Source organism: Zosterops lateralis, assembly GCF_965231275.1.
Source record: "Zosterops lateralis genome assembly, chromosome: 12".
NCBI lineage: Eukaryota > Metazoa > Chordata > Aves > Passeriformes > Zosteropidae > Zosterops > Zosterops lateralis.
This window is the reverse complement of record NC_139772.1, coordinates 16,143,846-16,170,579: the sequence shown is the minus strand read 5'-3', so window position 1 is coordinate 16,170,579 and position 26,734 is coordinate 16,143,846. Positions and strand designations below refer to the sequence as shown.

Genomic DNA, 26,734 nt, shown 5'->3' with positions numbered 1-26,734 from the left:
TACTTTTGTCATACACAGAACAGCCTTTGTTGTAGTATTCCTACAGCATAGGATGTCTGTCTACACACAGAGAGCACCTGAAGGAGAATATGAGGTGTCTAGACTATCACAGCTGTTTCTGACTTGAACACAAACATATCCAAGTTGTAATAGTGTCCCACAGTTAAACTTCCAGCAGGTTTCACTGTCATGTTTAAAAAATACCCTTTAATTTAAAGGGCTTTATTTCAGAGAGAGAAGATAAAGTAATTGCATTTTACTGTTCTGTTATAAAGCCTGTGTTATTTGGAAATGCAGTGTATTTATTTATTTATCCACCTATGTTTGAAGGTAGATGCACATCTATTTTTATTATTTATATGATTTTTGAAGGTATTTGAATGTGAACCATGTTCTGCAACTGGGTGGTGTGAAAGAGTCATTACCATATTCCTACCCACAACTGGTGCACAAACATTTTTCTGGTTGCTTGCGCAATTTCATCTTGGATACTCAGGTAAGAGCAGAGAAATGTTTGCTTTAGCAGAGAAGAAAACTTCTTTATTTAATTTTTTGGAGATTTGTATTAGACATGAAGCTTCTGCTTCTGTCAATGTATTCAATGCCCATGTGCATCAGTATAAAATACAAGAGAATTCTAGGGTTTTTTGTGATAATTGCAATAAGTACCTTGAAAAGTTATTTCTCAATAGAAGGAGGTGTATTAATGAGGCAGGAACTGTGTGTTTGCTTATCCCCTGCTTCATGCAGCTGTTTTCCAAGCTTCTTTGTGCATTCAGGGAACTTCTGAATGGCAATTGTATAACAATTTATTTATGCCAGCTGTCTGCTTTGTTAGGAAGTACTAGGAGTTTTTTTGCTTTCATAGTCAGTTGAGTTTATTCAAAGGCAAAATATGCTCTTGATAAAATCAGCTGAAGTCTGAATGTCAGAAAGCAAACTTAGTAACTGAAGCAATGCAGATGAGGAGCAGCCAGTGAAATGGTGCAGCTATTTCTGTTTAAATAATGAAATTTGTTTCTCAAATAGTATTTTTGTGTCATGAACTGTCTCTTGAAGGTGTACGACCTTCAGTCTCCTGCAGAGTCCCTGAACAGCTTCCCTGGCTGCACGCTGACGGACGGGAGCTGTGAGACCATGGGCTCCTCCTCCTGTGGTATCCACGGGAGGTGCCTGGGGGACTGGGGCTCCTTTGCCTGTCACTGCTTGCCAGGTTACCACGGCTATCGATGTGATAAAGGTGAACCCTCCTTTTCTGTTTCATTAGTGTAGGCTGCTCAATTTTACAGTACAGAAAACTTCAAATATTTGCAGGTAATCATTGCTGAGGTGATTTTACATTACATTATGTAAAGCCATGTTGCAGTGTAGTTGCCTGTGATTGTTAACAATTTCTTTTCTAATTCCCTTCGAGAAATTGCTTTCTCAGTACAGGATCATTTCTTAAATCCTGAGGGTGTTTGTGCAGTGACTGTATAATGACATGTCTGCATGACAAAAAAATTGTGAAAAAAGTATTTTATTTTATTGCAGTTGTTTGATTTGCATCTGTTTACACTTTCAGAAATATCTTATAACCTAAAAAATGTGAGTGTGCCAGTACCACTTTCTGCACAGAATTAGAACCATACAGCTAGAATTAGAAATCACTGCTCCATTGGTGTCAGGAGGAGACTGCTGGCTTAAGGAGCTATGCTTTGAGAATAATAGGAGCTTTAGCTCTCATGGAGCCAAAAGTTTGCAGCAGAAAGACAACTATAAAATAGCAGGTTGTGAAATTTGATTGTGGTACTTACTACTTGGTCTGCAGTCTCTTGTCTTGGTCAGAGGTGCTGCTTCCCTGCTGTCACCCCATGTGAGCATTGCAAGGAGGAGCATTAGCAGGATCGAGCTGGGTGGGAGAACACCTCTTTACAGAGGAATCTGAAGTGTGAGAGTGACTGGAGAAGCTGTGGGAATAAATACCAGGAGTATGTCCCAAAGGCCAAATTGTCTCACAGATCCATGCTGTGTATCACAATTGTTTCCTTTTACTTTCAGCTCTTATTAAGGGCAATAATGACGTTTCCCTCTCCTCAGGAGATGTCTGACAGGTGTCTCTCCCTTGCAGTGGCCAAGGAGTACAGGTTTGAGGCAGGCAGCCACCTCCGTTACCAGCTGCCTGTCAGTGTGTCAGCCCGCAGGACGCTGCTGCAGGCGCTGGTGCGCACACGGCAGCCCGACAGTGTCATCGCCACCATGCGCTCCCGGGGCAGGGACGAGCACATCACCCTGCAGGTGAGGGCACCTCACAGCTCACACAAATGGAAATGGAACTAAAACCTTCTGCTGAGCACCCAGACTCTGGGATTTGTTTGATGAGTAGATACATCTGATCCTTTGCTTGAGATATTGACCACTCGGCTGTGGGATGCCACTGGATTTCGATACCAGCTGCAGAGAAATCAGGTTCTATACAGAATAGGATGAATAGGGTGTGTGCCTGATGTCCTTTTGAACCATGTGGCAAATTCTGCTTAGTTCAGACTCTGCCAAGCAAGGTGCCTGTGGCAGTTCTAATGATGTCAGGCTCTCAAAGTGACAGCCTTCTTTTTTTATACATACCACTGAACAAGTCACCTCTTCAGCCAAGCTGGTTTGAGCTGTCACTGCAGCTGTGATACACCAGACTCTCAACTATTTGAAGAACCCCATAAATTTGTGCAAGAGGGATCAGGGTAAAATTATTCCTAAGGTGACTTAGATACTGCTGTGAGTATATTGCTACCACATTTAGGTTGCCTAGTTCAGTAGCACCTGAAGTATTTTTATATTACACCTAAATGTGCAGTGTAAACATACCCTAAATTTAAACAAATGCTTTAAGATTGAAGTTGCAGGTCAATACAAAATGCCAGGCAATGACTTTTCTTTCTTGCTATTTGTTAATTGTCTACAAGGTTGTTCAGGGACTCTTAGTGGTCTCATACAATCTGGGTGATGGAAACTATTCTGTAAGCCTTCCCTCCTACCACATTGATAATGGTGAATGGCATCCCATCACACTGGAGAGAAATGAAAATGAATTTACTCTTCGCCTTTATGAAGGAGGTGGGAAGAGAGAGATTACTAAAGCAGCAGGAGTCTACAAAGAGATTGTCATTGACCCCAGCAGCTTGGTCCTTGGAAACACCTACCCATTCAATCAAAACAAGAGTTTTCAAGGTAGGAATTCTCCATCTAACTGTTCATAATATGGACCTGTAAAAATAAAGGCATATTGCAGGAAGCTTTCTTGTTTATGTAGAGCCCAAAGTACACAGATTTCCTGCATGACACTTTGCAGCAGGGACAGATCAGCTGTTATGACCAGGAGAAGGTACAGCAGGGCATTGCCTGCAGATACACTTGGCTACTGGACCTGACTGGAACAATGATGGTCACCCCTTGCCTTGGCTGCAGAGTTTGTACCTGGAGATCCAGAGGCTTCTCCCAGCTGGACTGTGCATGGCTCCCTGCCTTGGATAGACAGAGCTGGTCCAGTGCCTGGTTCTGTCCAGTTTGTTTGGCAGCTCTCCTTCCCTCCCAAACACATCTGTTCCTATGCTAAAGGGAATTTTTCCATTTTATATGTGCATTGCATAGCAGCCACCAAACCCTGGTTTATTACCTCGGTATTACTGGATTTTACACTCAGTCAAAGCATTAACTAAAATTAGAAATGGTTTATTGAATTAGAGCTAAAAATCTGAATTTTTAGCAACTAAAGTGGATAAGGTCACAGTGTCTGTTAAAAGCAAATCAGTTTCCAGCCTGGAAATTGAGTAGTTCCACATAGGAGAAATATAAAGAACTGGAAGTTTGGGATATCCATGGCAGCTCTTTACTCTGAGCTCAGCTGGAAGTTTGGCCTTTGCCTAAACCCTCAGTGTAAGTAAAGCAAATCAGCAGAGCTTTTATTGCCAAGGAACACACATCACTGCTGGTTAAACCTCCCCAGTGTCTATAGGTCACTTCTCTCCCATGTCCTTCACCTCTACCAGGCCCTAGAAAATCCATTCAAAGGAAGATGGTCATCTTTTCACTACATAAAAATCCTTAAAAGGAAGGTGGTCATCTTTTCACCACATAAAAATACTTCAATGAGTAATTGCTTAGAGAGAAATTAAATAGAGTAATAATTTACAACTTAAGTGTATCACAAATTATTTAGAAAAAGATTGTTTTCTGTTGCTTTACTAGAAGTATTCCAATAAATAAAGTTTATTATGTGAATTAGGGAGCATATTTTGAATTTTTTATTTATGGGAGTAATAGTGTTTATTTTTAAGTAAATAAAGAAGTCAAATGGTTGCATGAAGATCATTTTAATTAGGACTATTAATGTTGCTGCTAAGTAGCTGAAACTTTAAGGACTTCAAAGTCATAAAATGTACTTAATTAATCAAAGTATATGTTTTCATGCTGAGGCATCTCGTGCATACAAAGTTAATTTTATGCATCTTCAGTACAAATTTTCTATCCCTAATTGAAGATTCTCTCACCATTATTTGTGGTTTGCTGTTCATACTATAAAGGTAAGCCATAAGCTACAATTTAAAATCAGGTAAACACAATTTTTACTGGTACTTTGAAGAATAGAACAGGTTATCCACATGTAATGTTTCTCCACAATATTTGGACTATTCTGTGGAAATCACAGTGAAGGGTTATATATTCCACTGACTACTTTAGGCAAATAGAGGCCTTGTCATGGCTTAACCCCAGCCACCCTCCAGCCCCTCACAGCTGCTCACTCACTCCCTGCCAGCAGGATCAGGGAGGGAATCATGAGGGTAAAAGCTGGAAAACCCCTGGGTTGAGATAAAGACAGTTTAATAGTGAAGCAAAAGCCAGGGACACAAGCACAGCAAAACATGGAATGAATTCCCTGCTTCCCAGGGGCAGGCAGGAGTTCAGTTATCTCCAGGAGAGCAGGGCCACATCCCCTGGAATGGTTACCTGGGATGACAAACACCTTCTCTCCGAACACCTCCCCTTCCTCCTTCTTCCCCTCCCTGCATGTCCTGAGCACGACATCCCATGGTCTGGAACATCCCTTGGGTCACTCGGGGTCACCTGTCCTGGCTGTGTCCCTTCCCAGCCCCTCCCCAGCACGGCCCTACAAAGAGCAGGAAAGGCCTTGGCTCTGTGTGACCTGCTCAGCAATGACAGAAACATCTCCACCTCACCAACCCTGTGTTCAGCACAGACCCAAAACAGCCCCACTCCAGCCCCTGGAAAGGGAATTAAGTCTGCCCCAGCCAAAACCAGCACAGGTCTGCAGCAGCACTTGATTCTTGTGGAAAACACTGGGAATCTTGATCTAGAACTTTAGCAAATTCAGTCCAAAAATGAAGGACAATGCTATGAAAGTTTAAGTGAATTCAGTACTTTGATTTAAACTTTGATAGCCTGTGTCCTTTGTTAAGCATAAACTGCCAAATCTTACAGCTGGTTTAAATGATTCTTGCTGAATGTTTTTTGAAACTGTCTCTTTGTGCCTTGCTGTAGGATGCATGAAGGATGTCAGATTTAACAACTACAGAATCCCTCTGGACACTCACGGGAAGGAGCTGGTGTCAGTATTGAGTGCCCAAGGCATCAAAGAAGGTTGTTCTTCAGAGGCCTGTCGGAATAACCCTTGCAACCAGGAATTTATTTGTATTGATTTGTGGATGATGCATGAATGCAGGTAATTGGTAGAAATGGAAGCACAAAACCCTTCAAAATGAGGTGGGAAAGGGTGGATGTTGAAGTGTGCAGCTTGAAAGCTGGCACTGGCAATCTCATCAAATCCCTGGAACCACAGTGGCACACAAAGCTGGAAACGTGCAGGGAGCAGGTTACTGTGACCTTAGAGACCACCACAGCTGATGTAAATCAGCCTGGCTCCAGGGATTTTGGAGCAAGTTCAGCTGCCTGTCTAGTGGAAAACATTTAAAGAGCAGCAGCAATCCAGAATGCTTGTAAACCCTGGAAGCAGGACAGGAGTGTGAGCTGGAGTGACACAGTTCCCTGGCTGTGCTGTGAAGCTTGTGCTGTGCAGTGTCAGTACTTTCTCTTGTGAGAGTCTGATTTCTTACACTGCCCCAGGCTGTCACCTCTGTTCCCTCCCCAGCTTCTCCAGCTGCTTTAGGAACACCACACTATAGAGCTTTGGTACTTGTGTTTGTGGCTGGGGTCAGGACAGCACTAATTCCTGTTGGCTGTGCTGCAAAGTGAGCACTTTACTACTTACACACACTTTAATGTTTGCACACACTGCCACTGTCCACACAAATGGAGTTCTCTAACTCTGGAAACTCAGAACATAGCACAGCTTGTCCTGCCTAGCCAGAACTGCAGATGCCAGCCCAGCTGGTTCTCACAAGGATAATCTTGCAGAAGGCAGTGGAGCTATCCAAGTTCTGAAAGCCCTAGACACAAGGGTATAAAGTTGTAGAGCTCATGCTATGCCTGCCTCAGGAAAGGCTACGACCTGTCATGATTTCACATGACTTAATTTCAGTAGCTGCTTTGGGAACCATGCAAAAAATGACACCAAAGTGTGTTTTAAAATCATCAGTGCTGCCTGTCGTGGCTGTTTCCTCGCAGTCTAACAGTCCTGTTCTGCCCTGGTGTGTGTGTGTGTGCAGCTGCCCTGCGGGACACTTGCTCCTGGAGAACGCCTCGGGCCGGCAGTGCGTGTACACGGCGTGCGCGGAGCAGCCCTGCCACTACGGCACCTGCGTGGCCCTGTCCCCCAGCGCCTTCCAGTGCCACTGCCCCGACGGCTACGCTGGGCGCCGCTGCGAGGTCACCCTGGCCATCTTCCACAGGGACACGGGCCTCAGCTTCACCTCCCTCTTCGCCATCTGTGTCTGCTTCCTGGCGCTCCTAGGTAGCTACGGCAACTACGTCTTGTATTACCTGTGGTGAGCACGAGTGTCCGCCTGTCCTGAGCAACCATCGCCTCATCTCCTGCCCAACACTCCTCAGGGAGACTCAGCTCTGCCTTCGTTCCTTTGCCATGGTCCCATCACTGATTTCTCATCCCTCTGTGCATCCATCGCTCAGTGAATCAACATTTGTGAGCTGTGGGAGGTCTCTGCAGCTTTGTTTTCTTCGCATTTTCACGTCATTGCTGAGGAAATGTTCAGATGCATAAATGGAAGCAAATGCAATTGAAGAGCAAGAGTGGAAATTGCTAACAGACAAGCATTGTTTAAAATACTACTGAGCATGAAATAGATTTTTCAGTCTAGGAGAAACTTTCTGTCTGATAGGGATACACTGGCCGGGCAGGAGCAGACTTTGCATCAGACTTTGCATCTTGCTAGTTGTGTCCCAGCTCCCAAACAGCTGATTTTGTCTTCCTCAGCCATTTTCAGGCTTAGGCATTGGATCTCAAAGAGGAAAACCAGAAGGATCTTACTAGTGAGGAAGGATCATATTTTGGAGTCTTGTTTATTCAAATGTCATGGAAGTTTGCCTGAGTAAAGACACAGGATTTTTCTCCTGGCTGTAAATGTAGTTTCCTTCAGAAGTTGTAGTAAGAGTATGGAAATACCATAATTTTCCCCAACTCTGCTAGATACTATATTTGCCATGCAAATATGAGCAACAAATTCATGGGAAGCTAAGTGGTATCACAGCTCTTGGAATCCCAGATAGCTGAGGTTGATAATAGATCTTTGCATTAGAGTGCAGGGCATGACCTCTGTGTACCCCAGTTTCAGTCCCAAGGTCATTTAGATGCCGCTCCACAGAACTGCTGCCATGTAGATAATTCTGTAAGAGATTCAGGTTTCTTTAGTTCATTGCACTGGTAATTTATGGTATACAGTGCTTTGAGGTCTTACTCTGAGCTTTGATTTTTATAGAGTTGGTAGCACAGTGACACACAAGTTTCTATTTATAGAATGTTCAGTATCTGATGCTGAAGCTTGTCAGTTGTGTAAATGCACTTTAGCATTTAAAAAAAAATGTTTAAATTAATGAATGCTAAGGCAAAATGTGCCTGATTCTTGTTTTCTAGTAAAACATCTAAAAGTAATTTCCTCTTCTGTCCTGTGTCTTCTTGTGTTTCATTTGTGTGTAATTGTGTCTTGTTACTGTCAACATGTTACTACTTCTTTGTCTTTATCCCTCTCTGAAATGCATTTTCTGTGACAAAGTTCAACTCCCCACAGGACAGAGACGGGTCAGGGACACCACTTGGTCTTTAACCAACTTCGAGTTGGGCTTTAAAGGGTGTCGCAAAATGCCCTTTAAAGGCTTTTCTCCTTCTGTGTTTGATGTTCACCACAGTGGAGAGTGCAAACCCCAGAGATTTGCTGAGAAGTGCAGCCGTGGTGGCCCTGCTGTGCCCCGGGGTTGTCTGGTGGCTGCATCACCTGTGCTGTGCTCCTGTGTCCCCACAGCTCTGCTGAGCGCTGGCCTCCTCTGGGCTCACTGCAGGACGCGCAAGGCTCTGCACGGAGGCGTCTGCCACGGGGCTGCTCATCCTGAGGACCTGGAGGACGTCAGGGAAAACATCCTCAACTACAACGAAGAAGGGGGTGGGGAGCAAGATGAAGTAAGGATCACTGTTATGTTACAGTTAAAAGGTGACTTGTGCCTCACCATGCTAAAGAAAAATGCATTTTGTGCTTTGTCCTCAGCCTTCCTTCTGCTGATTCAGCCCTGCAATTGGCAGATGAATTACTTGGAAGGGTCTGTACATGAGGGTGCATGTTTCCTAAGCAGAGATAAGTGCCTATCCATTTTTAATTTGTCCTAGAGCCAGTGATCCTGAGTGCATGTTGGAAGGAGCCTGTAGGGTGAGTTTAGCAGTAGGGAACTAACAGCTGCTGGGTTTGGTTTCAGGGCTCAGGGGACACTGAGGTTCTCAGGGTTCATTTCTGCTGGAGCTCCAGGGGCTTGGAAGAGCCTGGTGTGAGTGTTCCTCACGGCCAGGCTTTTCCAGAGACTTTCCCAGCAAGTGTTCACACCTCCCTTGTTGGGAAGGGGAGGTGCTGAATTGGCTCCTCTGAAGCCCTGGGGCATGTGGTGGGTGTGGAAGAACCTCTCTGCATTTTTGTGTTTTGGAGATAAATATACCAGTGAACACAAGCTGTTTATACTTAGAGCAGAGCAGATCATACCCAAGGCAGGTATTACTAACATTCCTGCTGGCTGTTCTAAGGTTTTCACGTGTAGGCAAGGCAGAGCTTTGAAGGAAAACTGTGCATATTATAAACAAGTACTGTTAACGGATTATTTACTGACCTCTAGATCCTTTCTATGTTTATAAGAGGTAAGAAACTTCATTGCCAACTATTCATTTCATGGATTGAAGGGGTGGTGTCACTGCTAGGGTAATAATAGTCATGGTGCCAGTGTGATGGGCCAAAAAAAAAGCCAGTGATTTTAAAATATTCTTACTTGTAGAGTATCCTTATTTTCTTGGTGAATTAGTGGGAATGTAATAAACACAGACATTTCCCATGTGATAACATAGACAGCTATAAATCCTGTTTTCCTTAATCAGATTAACTTCCTCTGCAGTATTTTGCAATTTTACACCCAGAAGGTCTCTTTGAGGAAATCTACAGTTACTGTATGACATGTTTAATTACTTTTGGAGAGTTCTTAAAATACACTCCTTGTTTTAAGCAGTGGAATCAAATTAGTGACTTGATGATCTCCATCTGAAGCTATTACTCTGCCTGAAGAAACAGTGCTTGGAGTGAAGCCTCTCTGGGTTCTGTGTACTCTTAAATTACTCAGATTTAACAGTTGCTGGGATTGCAGCTGAAACTTTTTAAGCTAAAATCTAGTCGTTTGTCTAGATTAAAAAAAAACTCAAACAAACAAACCAGCCCCCAAAATACCTAGAATTACACACCTTAATTGTGTCCTAATGTTACCTCAACAAAAGGATCATGAGGCTGCTTGGGTAAGAGAGTTTGATTTTTGTAATGTTTGTAGGTGGTAGGGCTGTGGGGACAAGAAGTTGCCATATGAAAGAGTTTCTGCATCTGAAATAAATAAAATTTTCCCTCAGAGAAATCAGGAGCTCATAAAAATGGCAGGAGGTCAGTGCATTGTTGAGTACACACTGAATTCACTCAGCTGACCACCAGATGTTAAAAGCCAACTCTGGACTAGAAGGCAGGGCTTGAGTTGGGTTTGTGGATGGTCAGCCAAGAAGGGTTTATTATCAGAAGAAATGTGTCATTTTAATGAACAATTAGTAGCAGAGAAGGATGCTTTTAATATCACCCAGTTCTGTGAAGGGATGATTCTCAAGTCTGTATTGGAACAAGCTCTTATTTAACTTGTGTCTGATGAAAGGTTGCTCCATGTCACAGATTCTCTTGGTGTTCATGCTCAGAGTGGGGCTGGACCGGGGCTTGCACTAATTTAGGATGTGCCTAAGGCAGGGATCTGGGCTGCAGGTCTTGGTGTTCATCACTGACACTCCTCACTCTCTGGAGGAATGGGAATAAGCAGCTCCTGTCCTAACCCCCCTTCCTGCCACTTAGGCAGCTTCTTGATTGCAGGTGGGGGAATTTAAATTGTTCTCTGCCTCCAGGGGAAATACAGCAAAGCTCACTGAGAGGACCTCAGTTAATCTCTTACAACATGGTTATGCACAATGCCACATGCTGGAGAACTAAAGAAATCTTTCGGAAAGTACTGATTCTACACCTCTGTCACTGATGGCTCCTGTTCCCACAAACAGTATCAGCAATTCAAAGAATTATTTGTGTGCTCCTAATGAACTCTGTCTCTCACCACCTGTCAACATTCTTCTTTGCCCTGTAAATCACTGTACATCAGTCCAGGGACACAACCTTTGGGTTGCAGGGAGGTGAAGGATGCTGGGGACAGGACTTCTTCATTGCAGGTGGCACAAACATTCTGATCGGTGTTTAACTGTTGGCAGTGGCAGCTTTGTGCCGAGGCTGTGGCAGTTCCCAGACAGCCTTTACTGCGGCTGAGCTGGGAGGGCATTAGTGACTTCTTTGGGAGTCGGTAGTTTTACTTGGCTTTTGCAATTGTGCCACTGCCATGTAACATAATTACGCCATTATTGCAGAAACTGGCAAAATTTTATCAGAAATCACAATAGATTTTTGAACTACTCCTGCAGTAAAGTTTAACATGCTGTTTGTGACTAGCAAAGAAACCTCTTCTGCCACGCTTGTGCCGTCAGTGTCCAGTGGTGACAAGACACTCAGATCTGAATTTCAGAACAACGATTGGGGCATTTCTGTCAGGTTTATTTAGCTTTGGGTGTGAAATCAGGCTGGATTCTGATCGCACAGTGCAGAGGTGTTCATTCCTCGCGGGCTTTCCCGCTGCATTGCCGGCGGCACAACACCAACCTTCCTGTGCTCACAGACCGACTCGGGATCGCTCCTTCTTTATTCCCAGCAGAAGGCGAACCGCCGGGACCCACAGAGAATTAATTCCGTGTGCCGATTTCTCCCCGCAGGACGCGTACGACATGGCGGAGCTGCAGGTGTCGGTGCAGGGCAGCCCGGCCCGTTGCGCGGCCCGGCGGCAGGAGGGCGCGGCGCTGAGGGCGGGCCCGGGCCGGGCGCTGCCCGCGCTGCTGCTGAGGGAGGCCGAGCGCCGCGGGCCCGCCCCGCCGCTGGACTCGCTGCGCGTCTTCTGCACCGAGGGCGGCGGCTCCAGCGCCGGCTCCCTCAGCTCCCTGAGCTCCCTCAGCTCCGCGGGGCCGGGCGGCGGCAGCGCCTGCGAGGACATGCAGCAGTGGGGACCCAAGTTCGACAAGCTGCGGGAGCTGTACTCGCACAGAGAGGCAGCGGGCCTGTAGCTCCCCAGGAGTGCTCTTGGCAGTTCGGGGAGCAGAGGTGAAGCAGGTTTTTATACTCCCGCTCACTATTAGCCTCACCCCGCCTGTTTTGCTCCAGGGATTCAGAATCCCGCTGAGGAGGCACACTTGGCAGCGAGCTGAAAGATGAGTGGGAGCTCGTCTTGGGATATTGGGAAAAACAAAGAGAGAATCCGGGCACACAGTCCTTCACATGCTGTGGTTAAGGAGCGCAGGTGTGTTTTATCACTGAAGTGATGCAGGGCACACGGCCTGAGGTGTGCTGAACCACGCCGGGTGTGCTCTTTGTGGTGCTTTAACAGTTACTTGAAGAAAAAACCCAAAACACCTTGTCTTTTTCTCATGTAAATGAAGTCCGTGGTGTATTTTACCCCTGTTGTTTCCCACAGTGGCCCAGCCCTGCTCACCGATCAGTGCAGGTGCCAGTCCAGGGTAAAGGAAAAGCAGAAGGATGAACGGGAACATCACTAAAACTGTGATGAAATTCCTTTATGCTGCCATACAAGGGCAGAAACTGGATTTAGGCATAACACTTGAACCCAGCCACTTACATCGAGGTAGTTTTCCTCAGGAAAAGGCCAGGTGCTCTGGCTACCTGCCTGGAAGGGGCTGGTCCGCAATGTCAGTAGCAAACACCACGCTTCACCACAATCTCTCATTCCTAATGAGCTGCTAAAATGAGCCTAAACCAGCCTGAACTGTGCCGTTTGCATCTACAACTCTGTCGCTCGTGTTTTGTTAAATCTCCTTTGATAGAAGCATTGCAGGACTTATCTGAGGACAGAGAAACACGGGGAAAAACTAATAGCAGTGGCAGGGGGTGGAATATTATGCTCTAAATTAATCAGTCACTTTTCCGAACCATTTAATATCCAGTTACTATGCTGGATCTTCCTTAAACTTGACAGTATTTGGAAGAGAGAAGGTGCCACTAAATTAATTTTGATTTTTTTTTAATTGAGACCACTTGTACAGATAAATGGAGTACAGTGCAGCAACCCCAACATTCTAAGCTGTGCTGTTTCTTCTGTGTATCATATGTAATTATATCTATTATAATATGTAAACTATATGCAATATGTACATTATATATTATGAGCTAATAATATGAATATCTCCTAGTTTCTGGTAATTTGTTTCATTAAAACAAAGCATGGAGCCATGTATTGTAACAGACGTTAAAACTGCTCTGCCCACAGTAGCTTGTTTTGGGAGGTCTGGCTTTTATTTTTATACATCTATTAAAATCGTTAACTAGGTGTCTGCAGGCCAGCTCAGTTTGCACGTTTCCCAAATGAGAAATGTTCACACAGTACCTTGTTCTCACCCTCTGGAAAATCTTGAGAGCACCATTAAGCACTGGTTACACACTGCAGGTGTTGGGTATTGTCCTCTGGTGGTTTTGGTTCACAGACACTAGAGTCTGTGGGTTTGTAATTTTACTGACCTTTATTTGCCTGGGAGAAAACCTTGGCTGAAACAGCTTGCAGTGTTCACTACGCCAGTGTGCCAGCTCCTGTATTCCATGATTTCAGCAGTCACAGACAGGATATGGAAAATGAACTAAATATATATTATGCACAAAAATCTATTCCTTCCTGAAACAGCAATAATTTTGTCTACATCCCTTGTGTTCTTCCCATACCTATGGACATGCTGTTGCTTTGGCTGGTTTTAATTTAATTTAGCCTGTAAGCTCCTTGGGGCCAACACTGTCTTTAGTTGCCTGTGAAGTGTCCTGCCTCTCTCAGGCACCATATAAATAATAAACCAGCCTTCTGTCCCGGGTGTCTGTGCCTTGTTTGTGTTTAAGGATGACTGAAGGGTGGACTCTGTTGAATTATTTCTCTCAGTTTTGATCAGATGCTTCCAGAGATGTGAGTCAAGGGTGCTGTGCTGCCTGAAAAGCTTCTGCTGGTGGGCTCAGGATCCAGTTACCCACCTCAAGAACACTCTGGGGTTTCCCCAGGGGAACAAGGCCTTGTCAAAGCTCTTCCTCCACCCCTGAGGAGCTGGACTGGTCCCTGGGTGAGAGTGACAACAAGCAGAAGTGGTGCCCAGGAACCCTGTGGGTGACAAACATGGGTCACACAGAGCAGTCACAGAGCTGCTGCTGTTCAGATGTCTCAGCGCTGTTCCAAATGTTGCTGCCCTGCTGCTGCTCCCTTCCTGTTACAGCTGTGGCCCTGCTTTGTAACCAAACATGAACACAACAGCCCCAGAGCTGCCTCTCCCTCACAGTGAGCCCCACCTTGTACAGAACAGACAGAATACAACCAAAGGGCAGGAAACATCTCCAAACTGCTCCTGGAGCTTGTGTCGATACAATCTCAGTAATAGGACACACTCATTTGCAGCTGTCATGCCCTATTAAAGCCTACTCTTCCTCTTTCCAGAGATTACTAATTAGTTCACTTAATTTATCTGTTTTAATTTGCATGCTACTCTTTAATTACTGTGGAGTTGCTGAAATCATATCCTCACTTGTTCAGCATTCACACAGAAATATTTCAGTGCCTCTACAGAAAGGCTTATCCCAGCACTGCCATGGCTCCCAGGGAGAACAGCTGGCTTTCCACAGAAAGCTGTGCCATGGGTCGGGGGGGGAAGAAAAAATACTGAATAAAAAAACCCATTGGGTCCCTAGGTAGTGGGATTTTCAGTAATCTAGTACTTTTATTAATCTTCTTCCATGTTCTTTACAGACTTTAAACATATAGTAAGAACATTTTATTCAGCATAAAATGTTTGTAAAGGTCTGGAATTTAAATAATCGTGTGGATATTAGTATTTAATCTGGCTGCCTGTCAACTACATTAATCTTTGTGGTCTTCCCCTGTTAAAATAACATTCCAAGTACATAACATGGAGCCAAGCCATAGGAAAGCTGATTGTCCTTAGGTCTGACCTACCGACCAGCAGGTTTAGGAGGGAAAACAGGGCTGTAAAGAAGCAGGATTAGGTGGGCAGAAGAAAGTTGAGCATTTTCTTAATTACAAGAATGCTAAAACCCATGGCCATCTCCTGAGGATTTAAAAGAGGAGGTTCCCTGGAGCCCAGAATCCCCTCTATGCAAAAACATGTGGCTCACATCCCATCAATTACATTAATCCCTAATTAATGCTGGTGACAAACTCCTCCCAGCGCCCATTAGACCAGTCCTACACAGGGGCAGTTTTATCTCCAGCTCTGCACATCCTGCAGCTCCTGCCACAAGAGTCACATCAGGACATCCCCCTACACATACAGCCCTTGAAATGAGCTTCTTCACTCCCAAAGAATGCACCTTTCTGTTCACTAAAAATACTAAACTTGAGCTACAATGTGGAAACAAGCAGGTCCCTGTTGGTCAAAGCATTTAATATATGATTTTATATATATAAAATACACTTAATAAGTAAACAATATTTATTTAAATGGGTATACTGTCTCAGTCTATTGGCCTTACTGGAGCTGACATGCATGGGGTGATGACTGATAAAAATCATGGCTGGTACCTTTAGTTTCTAACAAGGGGAGCCCAGCCAGCTCTTTAAAACACTAAAGTCAAAGTGACTCTAAAAGTCATTCCAAAAATCAGTGCTATACACAATATAATGAGCTAGAAAAGCCAAAACTTCCTCATGAAAAGTATTTTCCTTTCCCCCATATGGACTGAAACAAAACTGATTCCCTAACCAGATCTTTCTCAACCCATCCCAAAGTAAAAACGAGCAAAAGAAGTGACTTTCAAATTACACAATTTATTTAGTATACAATAGTCATTACATCTCTTTACAACATATTATAAAATAACTATGTTAGATCCCACCAGCAGAACACTGAAACAAGAAATGAAAATACACTTATGGATCCCAAAGGCTTTTCTCTCCTAAAAAAGTCCTGGCTCCTTGATACCAGTTTGTCTCTGCAATCTAAAAAAAAAGTGATTTATTTCACAATCCCACTGCTGAAAGCAGCACCAAGTCCTTGTGGCACACAGGAGGAGCCCTGTCCTTGCCATTCCCAGTGCTGGTCACCAGTGAGGGTTGGTACCTCAGCAATGGGAGGTGCAGCCCCTCTCCCCCAGCCCCTCCAGGCCTGCTCTCAAACAGGGCAGGGAGGAGCTGCTCCTCTGAGCTGGGAGCTGCTTGTGGCCCTCAGCACTTGGACTGACTGTCTGAAGCAAGCTGGTGTCTGAACACTGCACTGCAGTCCTTGGAATATCCCTCAGTGTTAAACCTTTCTGATAATCTCTCATAATGCATCTTTCTGTGTAAAAAAGCGCAAATAAACCAGCTTGCACTTGGTAGTTTCAAAGGTTAAATGTCTCCTTTGGCAATACCAGAGACTGCATTTTTGAAATAAGTCTGTTTAAAAATAGTTACTTTTCCAGTCAGGATTTCTTAGTCTCAGCTGTTACCTACAAGTAAATCCTGAAGACATAAGGCTATCACTGGGTCTGGGAATCCCTCCCCTCCACCAAAGGGAAGTTACTGCACCTTTCCAGCAAGATCCAATTGCATTCTGGAACAAGCCATACAGCCCAGACATCTTTACCTTTTGTGTGCTTGTTTTCAATTACTGAAGGCACTCACTGAGGGATTCACTGACCCAGGCTTGCAGCAAGAACCACCATGCATCATTACAGGCCTAATTAAAGTTTTAATACTGATTAAAATGTTTTATTATTGTATTACGTTAAACTGCAGTGGTCTCCAACCTCATTAAAGGATACAGGCTAGGAATTACTCAGGAGTTTCAGCTGCTCAGTGTAACAACCCAGCTCCTGTCAGCATGTGATTTAACACAGCCTGCCTACAGCACAGCCTTCTGTGCCAGGGAGAAAGGCAGAAGGATGTTGAACATTGTTTAATGAGTATTTACTGAATATAAAATTGTTTGAGCATGTGACATAACCATCTCCATCTCCTCGGTAATTTACCTTCGTGCAACTGAAAGGGAAAACACTTAAATCATTTGGAATTGGAGCCCAGCTCAGTTGTGACAGCTAATCTCATTACACATCTTGATTAAATTAAATGTGGAGTTTACTATCTGCAGCACTTTAAGTTTCCCATCATTAGAAATTAATTGCAGTGGTAATTACTATAACTGAGTTATTTGCATAGGCCACAAACACTCTTAGAGGTGTTCAAATGTTAATTCAACCTGGGCCTAGAGGCACTTGATTATTACAATTCTTAAGAAACACATGAGCCTAGTGGATGTCTAATTCAAGATGGAGAGTACTGTGAGGCTTCCAAATTTGATTTTTGATTTCAGTCTAAAACCAAAGCAGTGCTAAAAACATAGCAAAAGCCATGTGGTACCTTCATAATGTTTAGAAATCCGATACAAATCACAAAGTTCAGGCTGGTAAAAAGACAAAGGGTACAAACAAATCACAAAATTCTCAGCATTCAGGTCTGGCTTCACTTAATCTTCCACATCATTTTAAAATACTGGTAGTTACTGTTTTAGTCTAAAGAACAAGGACGCGATTTTGTGCTAAAATATAGAGCTTTGTGTCTCAAATAATACAAACCAAAGCTCCACAGTCTGAATGTATTTGAAATACTGGTTTCCTGCTGATTTAGAGATGAGTTTTTCTTTTGTCCAATTTTGCTATCCTAGTGGGATTCAAACAAGGAGAAAAAGGATCCCCTCTAGTTCAGAAAGTATATACAGAAAAATGTGAGAATCCAAACTGAGAAATTTGGATTTTTGTTTGTTCTGAGCATTTTACAAGGATACAAACATGCAACATGTATCAAGCATGCTCCAGCCTTTTTTCTCACTAGAAATACATTACACTCCATCATTAAACACTTAATGTTATAAACCAGTTCATTTCTGATCACTAAAAATGCTGGACCAAAGATTAAAGTTTTTTCTTCAAAATTATTTGCTTAATCCACACTCACTGATTCTGCAATCACACTCACAAGATTGGAAACTCATATCCACATACATTCCCGAAGAATTGAAAAAAGAGGCACTGAAAGAGCACAAGGATCTGTCAAAAAGGATCAGACTGTAAGACAAAACTTCATTTTGTGACCGTTTTTAGGATTCACAAAGGCAATGCTTGCTAAGGGCAGGAGCAGCATGGGCTGCTTCCACTGAATTTCAACCATTTGAGAGGAAAATCTGAACTGCTGAGCAAAATCACAGGCTGGCACTCGGCAGTGCTCCCACAGGCTGCTGCCTCTGTCTTCCAATCAGTTGAAACTGGAAAACAATTACAACCTAAGTATTCTGAGGGTCAGAATTTATCATCAAAATGGTCCCTGCTAGCATTTATTTATGAATTTATGAAAATTTTGGCAACATCAATAATGTTATCAAAATTAAACTGTCTAAGAAAAAAGAATCACAGTAATTAAACAAGAAACCATCAGTGTAAAATGTCTTACAAATGTAACCTGTTTTGTAAACTTCATCTGCATTTCCTAATGTGGGTCCTAGCAGTGAAATACTGAACTGTGAAGTCACGGTTGGAAACGTTATTTATGCTTGGCAAGTTTGTAAACATGGAATGTTTTGTTTTGAAACACCCTGGTGAAGTGTGTGGTATAAGAAGGAAGGTTTTTTTTAATTTCCTCACAGAAGCGAGGATACACTGAAGGTTTCAAATCAGGTTCATTCTCTCCCAAGCCATCCATGATCTGCAATGAAATGGAACAGATGTGTGAGATTTCTTTAGCCAATTCCCAGTTACAGGCAATAACAAGTTCATAACAACCTCCACAATACATTTGCTGGGTCAGGCTGGCCAGGTTCATTCACAGTATGAAACAAATGGGAGGAAGAAAACAGTTTTAAACCAGTAAGACTTAGAGTATTGTCTCTAAATGGATGAAGTGCTTTGCCAGAGGTCCATATCTCCTTGGGCTTGTGCAGCCTGCTCTGGCTCCACCTCAGCCCTAGAAATGCCTGAAAACTCCTCTGACACAGAGTGGTAACAGAACCACACTGCACCTGAGGAACTGAAGCTCTGAAGTGATTCACACCTGGGAGGGAACTCTGCTTGTGTCCTCCTAACCTGGAGCTCGTCAGCCAGTGATTACTTATCCTGCCCAGGCTGAAATTCCCCCTTTTTTATTCTCAAATACCCTTAAAAGCAAGCAGTGTTAATTTGGTCATTTTGAGAATGTCTAAAGGCTCCAGTAGGTTCTCCTTCCCACAGTGCAAATATGCTGAGCTACCTCAGCTCTCAGTAACTGGGTTTCAGAGTGAACACAGTACGTTTTGTATCCTGTGTGTGACACTCACGTGGCCGTTGGCTACATCGAGCAGGTCCCGCAGGCGGCAGCCCCGGCTGTGCCTCCTCTCATAGCAGATGCTGTCCTCCAGGATCACATAGTCCGTGCCAAAGGAGCGCAGGATCCCGTGCACATCACCCGGAGAGCGCTTGGCATAGATCTGGTAAATCTGGAGAGCAAGGAAACTGAGCCCCAACACACACCACAGCACCACTCATTGCTGCTGCGTCTGCTCTGTCAGGACTCCTCTACTTCTGGAGTCTGACACTGAGAAACCATGTGAATTCAGTATTATAGAAACAATCTATAAATGCTTTATTCAGTAGCCATGTGCAGATGTGTGTTATGGTGAGGATGCTGCTGGCCACACAACACCACATGGTGCTGTCAGGCTTTGAGAATGTCTCAAGTCAAGAGAAGGTTAAGTGAAAACAGCCTCCCCCCAGCTCTTGTGTGCAGTTTCTCAGGGTGGGTTCTGTATCAAATGCTGTGTGCTGCTCTGGGAACTGAAGGAAGTATCAGGGAATGCTCCATGTGGGTTTAACAGCCCTAATGGGCACCAGGATTTAATGAAGCCACAGTAGCCAAAGCAGTGCCCTTGGGACTAGCTGGGTACCCAGGCACTGAGCTGCTCAGACACTCACCAGATGCCCCAGGTGAGTCAGGAGATCCCAAAGCAGTTACATCTTGGGTCTGTGCAATTACCGAGTTACTCCTTGAGTAAAGCACGTGATGCCTTTTGCAGTGCCATTAGGACATTACTGTTTTCTGGAGTCAGGGACACGGGCAAGGATTACTTCAAAAAATCAGAAATCTCTTACCTGCTTTGTTCTCTCTCTCAGGTTCTTATCCTCATAGTGGGGATGGTTGGTCAAGGTCCGTCCAGTGCACAGTTTGACTCCTGCCAACAGCTGCATGCTCCCAGCAAACACTGCTGTGCTTGGAGTGTTTGACCTAAACAAATGTTGATAGTCTGAGGAAGTCTCTGCAGAGGCATTTTTGCAATGCTTGTGACAGATCAGAAGGAAAAAAAAGACTGCAAAAGTATTTTTCTGCTTCTCCTCTATTTAGGGAGCAAACTGTTCAAGCAACTGTGTTTTCTTCAAATGGCAAGTGGATAAATTATGATAATACTCAACTGCAAATAAAAAATTTACTAAGCACTATGAGGAAATCTAAGGAAAACACAATCCTGACAATTTCAAACTATTTCTATATTTCATCTATTTTTCAGGTTCATAAAGCCTCTGAATATTTATAGGTTTCTATAATCTAATTCTTTTAATATTTCAAGAAACTTACTGTGACTTAGGTTAGTGTCTGATACATATAAGGTACTTAATATAAAATGAATTATTTAATCTGAATGGTAAAACTTCCTGTTCCTGTCCTGGCATTTGCCACACATTTGGAACAAAAACTTTATTCCCTGAGACAATAATCTTCCTATTCTGACAACTGTGGGAGAGAATCTATGAAAAAAGACACCCCAGTTGCAAAAAGCTGGGGCAGGGGGATGCAGAAGATGCTGGAATAATGCTGTCACTTATTGTTACTGTGATCTTTGAAATTCCACATAACAGTCCTGGTATCTCAGGATCACTCAAATATCACTAATAAAAAAATTATTTTTGCTCACCTTCTTCCCAACATATTTACAATCTAAGATATTTGCCAAGACACAACAGAAGGGCAGAGCAAAAAGAAAAAAATGAAAATGTCAGGCAATGGACACTCCCATAATGAGGCTAATTGAAACTGGCCATATTATGCTGAAGTGTTTCCTAGTGCTTAGTAGGCACATAACCATGGAAGGGTCTGTGAAGACTAAACCAACAGAAAGCAGCATACATTAAATCAACTAAAGTGAAATTAGAATGTGAATAGTGCCTAACATCCCCATGCATGCACTGAAGTACTCCAGCAGCTGTGACACTTTGAGGTGCACTTTAGGGAACCTTTGGAAACTGCAGCTACACTCTCAGTCATCTTTAAGCTCCATGATCAGCTTGAAAATGTTGAGACGAGTATTAAATTTTACTATCGCCTTTCAAGAGATTATGCTTAGCAAATGAATTAATAATTACAAACCCTTCCTAAAAAATCTTGCACTGGTACATTAATCTCATCTAGGAAGGCCAGAGATAGTATTTTTAGAAGGCCAGTTTAACTTTATTGATAGACTAGTCCTTCAGCACTTTATAAAACCAGTTTCTTTTTAAAGTTTGAAAATATTTAATCTCTTAAGAAATTATTTATTACTTAAAATATTCAAAGGCACAAGTGTCCTGAAGTACATGTTCCATTAAAAGAAATTAATTCCTGTTAGAATTTAGTACTATGCAAATGGGATGGCCCTGACAGGCTGTCACTCAGGACTTATCCCTGGAGCTGTGGGAAAGCACAAGTCTGTAGGACTAAGCTGTAAAGGGCATGGGCTGGACTCACAGAGGGACTGGGGAGGACTTAGACACCCAAATAAAAATGATGACTCTTAAAGCATCTTCAGCATCCTTCTGTGTTTATGCCTGGGCCAGGCAACTTTTAATGTGACAAGTAGGTTTCTGTGCTTGTTCAAGATTAGTTCAAATTTTAAAACCTGGCTGGTCTTACCAAGGCAACCCTGGTCTTCTGACTGCAGATTTGCATTATAATGGGCTCTGTAGCAGACTCAAACTTGCTCAAACCCACTCACACAGCCCCTCCCAACAAGTACCAAAGGCAAAACCAGAAGGAAAAAAGCAAACAAACAAAAATTCCAAACCAGCCTGCAGGCTCTTTCCTTTAAAAAGAAAGCTGAAGGGAGATAGTGCCCTTTATCAAGTAACCTACTGGTAAAAATGCTTGTCAAAAATGTAGAATCACAGGATACACTGAGTTGGAAGGAACCTCACAGGGCTCATCCAGCCCAGCCCCTGTCCCTGCTCAAACCCTCCAGCAATCTGCCCCCCTGGCAGTGCTGTCCAAAGGCTCCTGGAGCTCTGGGAGCCTCGGGGCTGTGCCCATTCCCTGGGGAGCCTGGGCAGTGCCTGAACCCTCTGGAGAAGCAGAACCTTTCCCTGATCTCCAGCCTAACCCTGCTCTGGTCACAGGGAGCAGAGGTAGGAGCTGCAGCCCCCACTGATTCTCCCCTCAGCAAATGGATCATGCAGAAGATTCAGGATTCCATTCCTCCCCTTTCCAAAAGCATTCACTCCTGCCCAGAAGAGGTGAAGTACAGCTGAGCTCCATTCTTTACTGGATAGAAAGAGTTTCGCCAGCACTTCCTGCTCTCCCTATTCCTTAAGACAATCTAGTGACCATTGCTTGCTTTTCAAACAACTGCCTTAAATGCTTTGGTCCAGGTGGAGTTTAAGATCTGGTGCTCCAGGTAAAGGCTGATGTTTCCCTGAGATTTACAGGTTTCAAGTCCTGGGAAATGTGTCCTTCAGACACATCACTGCTCATATTTCACTGGCCAGCTCACATGTTCCCAGACCAGCAGGAGCTACTGGAATCCCTCTTTCCCTGTGTGGCACTGGCAGTGCCAGGAGCACAAGTGCTGGATTCCAGTGCCCTGGGCAGAGAGCTGGGAGGTGACACTGGGAGGTGACACTGGGAGGTGACACAGAGCCCCAGGCAGTGTCGACCCTCTCCAATTCCCTCCCCAGGAGCTGTTGTGGGTGCCACTGCTGAGCTCTGGGGACACAGGAGCATGGAGGAGCATTCCCAGGCCAGGATGGTTCCTGCATGCCAGGGATGCTCCTCCCCAGGCTCTGCAGCCAGGGCACCTCCTGTGCTGCAAACCCTGAATGACACTTCTCTATTACACAAAAAACAAGCCATTTTTACAACTGTCTCAGCAAATGATGGATAAAATGAAAGGATAATTTGTTTTTATAGCTCTCTGCCAGGCTCCATACCACACTGCCCAACCTGCAAACAATTTATTCTCTAGGAAATGTCACTAAATAATGACAAGGACTTGCAGGTCAAACTGATTTACATTATATAATTTAAATGCCATTCCAAGCAGACCTGATGGCATTTTGAACAAATAATCTCATTTATTTTTGAAGCTCTAAGCTTTCAACAAGTTAATTACAGCTGAGCTAATGGGTAAACTAAGCACTATATTACAGTGTAGGAACCTTTTCTTTACCTTACACTTAAGAATTTAGAGAATTATATAAATAGTAAAGAATAACTCATTAAAAATAAAAGGGTTTTACAGGAAGTACTTGCACAGACTCTGAAAGGGGTAGTAATTCTTTCTCTTAAACTGCCAAAGAATTATTGTGAGCTGGTTTTAGGAAGCACTACGGAAGAAATGGCCAACATTGCAATTACAGATTACATCATTAGAAATAAAATGGCTATTTCTAGTAAAAGTCCTCCAGAGTTGAACCCTGTAGTTGGCTTTCAAAGCCATAAAATCTGACAACTCTCACATTATTCCTTTACTAGTGCCTGAGTATGGTATGAATCAACAAAGCAAAAGGATTTGAGAAAAGGAGATTCTGAGGAATATGCCACGATAGATTTTTTTTCTTTAAAAGAAAATCTTTTTATTTGCAGAATGCAACATTAAAATATCACCCATTTAGCTGCAGATGATAGGCAGTAAAGCATATTCAGTCACACTGTCATGGTTCTTTTTTTTCCCTCTGGTTTGGAAAGACTGAAAATTGCAAAAATGGAAAACGACAGCCACAGAGAAAGAACAACAAGATGCGTTTTTGTGAGTCCCAGCTTCAATTTTATGCATGCAGATTATGCTGACATGGAGTGCACCTATTGGTATAAACCTACTTCTCAGGCACGCTCAAGTTCATGCCTGAAATTTACTCACATGTCTGTCCAACAAAAGCCCAAGAATTTAAGAACATCAATTAAAAAAAAAAAAAAAAAAGTGTAATATTGCCTTTAAAGTCTGGAACATGTGCTGATTTCAGTGTGATTACCCTTGAAAATCAGGAATGTAAGTAATAAACTTTAAAGCTAGCTTGAAATTAAAATATAGCCATTAATATAAATTACTAAAGGAAAGAACCACCACTGAAACATGGGTGCTTCATTTGCATAATCTTAGGAGGTTTTTGGAAATTTGTGGGGTTTCCACTAATGTACAAATTTGCCTGCTTGTCCCCACACCTGGTTCAGGTACAGTTGACATCCAACAATGCTGTGCTGAATCTCAGTCTCAGTGAACTTTTCCATTGTTTTGGCTGTTGCCAAAGAATTCTAAGAACTTTCTTTTGTGAGTTTTGGCAACTGGTATTGAAATATTCCACAACTGTAGACAGATTTCCCCTTTAAAGGCAGAAGACATTGCTTCTTTAACACTTACCAGGAGTAAACAGAGTAGGGAAGTTCACGCTATTGATTTGCTCATTCTACTGATATTCTTCCCCATCTCACAAATGAGCATGTTGTTCCTGTTGTCTTAGGGAGAAAGACCAAAACTAAGAATTTTAATGTACCTCCTAGCTGGGAACAGAGCTGTGAACTATCCCTGGAGCACTGGATTCTTGACTTTTTTGTTGGAAAAAAGCTAAGAAAATGAGATGGTGGCTAGGAAAAAAAGCAGAAGACTGGGATATGCAAGGCCATTATGTAAAAAATTGTGCTCTGCAATTGTAAAGATACAAACCAGCAGATCTTCCTGAAAATGCTATGGCAATTTTAGTGAGGGGAAGTGTAAGAAATGCATCTGCAGACACTTCACAGGGGACAGACTAATAGTTGGCCATTATTCAGATTGTATATTTGGACAAGTTAATATGCATTTAGAGCTAAGCGGACAGAAGGGTTTTCTTGTTGTGGAGAGATTGCAAGACAGATGAGTTATTCGTAATTCACTGCTATACATGACAAATTAGAGCTTTTCATACTGAGTTTTAATAATGAATGATTAGTTCCTGACACCAGCCTTGACAGGTCATTAACTACAGCACAACCACCAAGTGTTAGTATAGTAAAAGTGTTCTCTTACACATCAAACTTAAGAAAATCTGTCCCACTTTGAGAAACTTACCATAAATTTTGTTGACTGGTATTTAAAGCATAGATAATTAACTCTTCTTCACAGGAATAATATTTCTAAATACAATAAATTCTAAGTAAAAAAAATGCCCCTCTGTAATTGTCTGTCATGACTTGGAATGAAGAGATGACAAGCACCAGTTTAGCATTCTCAGCACTAAGAACACATGAAAAATTATTCTCATTGGAGCCAGTCAAATCCAGTTCATGGCTGGGAATAACTCCACATGCATATTTTATGTATAAATCTATATATAACTCTATATATTGCACACAGGAGACCTGAACTATCAGACATTTACCATCTTTTAATAAAACAGTAGTGCTAAATGGAACTGGCTGGTAAACATTAGTCACAAAAACATGTCAATAAGGCTGCAGAGATTCTAAATGATGGAAAAAATCATGGCCTGCTTTCAAAATAAGTCAGTGAAGGCTTGTAATATATTTTACTTCTAAATTACTCCTTCTGCTTTATGGATTAAAGAAATACAACATTATGGAGTGCAAATATGTTGCTATGGGGAGAACAGGCTGGGTGACTGGTTTCACTGAAGTTCATTGCATATGAAGGAAATACTCCAAGGAAATACTTCAAACAGTTCAATATTTAATGTTGTATATTCAGATTTACTTTCAGAATGTTTTCCTCCATAACATTGAAACCAATTTTCCTTTTTTTTGAAATCATTGCCAGAGTTGCAAATAAATACAAGTCCCAGGAATCTCCCTGTTCAGAAACTTAACCTGAAAGTTTTTTAGTGGTTTTCTATGTTAACAGAGAATGTATCCCTTCAATTCACAGCCCTACAGAGAACATCCTACCTGGCCTTTTTCTCAGCATCTTCTGCATGTAGTATTCCAAACAGTTTCCACCTAAAAAATACCCTCCTATGCTCTGTGAGAAGGCAGAAGTGATGAGGTGAGGTTGGAATGATTAACTCACACTCCTGAAAGACTGCACCTGTGCTTAGCTGTGACAAGTTCAAGTTCAATTAAAAATATTTTGCTTGCACTTTGGAACACGTGTTGGGATTAATTCTAACAAGCAGAAACAACTTAGAGTGTTTTAAAGTCCAACAAAGAGACTGCAGAGTATGAATTTTCCAGAACTACATCCAAGCTTTTTAATGTTATAGAGCTGGGAAGGACATTAGATTTGGGGGAAGGAAATAAAATCATTTCACTGCAGAGGTCTATTAATGTAAAGTAGTAGCTAGAATATGATAAGAGAAGCTTGACACCTCCAAGTCTACCTCTTTTGTCTGGGAAAACTGTGTCCTTATGGGAGCAAAGAGATCAGCTGGCTCCCTAATGCACATGGAACAACATAGCAGGGATACTGAACCTGGGCATGGAGCTGCTCATACCCAACCTCCTGATAACCCACCCACCCTAATTCTCCTCAGGGGTCACCAGAGTTCATTGCTGAGCTGTGACAAATAAGGAGAACACTATAACTAAGAACATTACATCTACACAAATAGCATTTAACTGAAATAGAGAAAAAATCCTCTTACTTAATCCAGTTCATCAGCTCCACAGTGTCTGGGTCATAGAATTCTCTCAGCTCAGATAGTTCATCCATTATTCCTGGCCAGAACTAAAATGAAAA

General features: G+C 42.9%; 2 protein-coding genes across 4 annotated transcripts in view; one reads left to right on the top strand and one right to left on the bottom strand.

Annotated features, from left to right (window-relative positions):
• The window catches only part of LOC310914203 (neural-cadherin-like), a gene marked incomplete at both ends in the record, with an annotated part of 59,574 nt that extends 47,744 nt beyond the window's left edge, over positions 1–11,830 (top strand). The window contains 8 exons of the mRNA XM_083870185.1: positions 373–496; positions 1,060–1,240; positions 2,111–2,277; positions 2,940–3,204; positions 5,533–5,713; positions 6,657–6,901; positions 8,424–8,578; positions 11,486–11,830. Of these exons, the coding sequence (XP_083726311.1) occupies positions 373–496; positions 1,060–1,240; positions 2,111–2,277; positions 2,940–3,204; positions 5,533–5,713; positions 6,657–6,901; positions 8,424–8,578; positions 11,486–11,830 (1,663 nt within the window). The remainder of the gene's footprint in view (positions 1–372; positions 497–1,059; positions 1,241–2,110; positions 2,278–2,939; positions 3,205–5,532; positions 5,714–6,656; positions 6,902–8,423; positions 8,579–11,485) is intronic.
• Positions 11,831–15,580: 3,750 nt separating this feature from the next.
• DPY19L3 (dpy-19 like C-mannosyltransferase 3) overlaps positions 15,581–26,734 on the bottom strand; it is a 36,046-nt gene continuing 24,892 nt past the window's right edge. For 2 of the 3 annotated variants that reach the window (XM_083870095.1, XM_083870094.1), the window contains exons 16-19: positions 26,640–26,722; positions 19,917–20,049; positions 19,106–19,264; positions 15,581–18,498 (exon numbers count right to left, since the gene is read on the bottom strand). In XM_083870095.1, the coding sequence (XP_083726221.1) occupies positions 18,337–18,498; positions 19,106–19,264; positions 19,917–20,049; positions 26,640–26,722 (537 nt within the window). In that variant the 3' untranslated portion in view covers positions 15,581–18,336. Of the gene's footprint in view, positions 18,499–19,105; positions 19,265–19,916; positions 20,050–23,717; positions 24,520–26,639; positions 26,723–26,734 lie in introns of those variants that run through there. The other variant, XM_083870096.1, reaches the window with a different exon arrangement.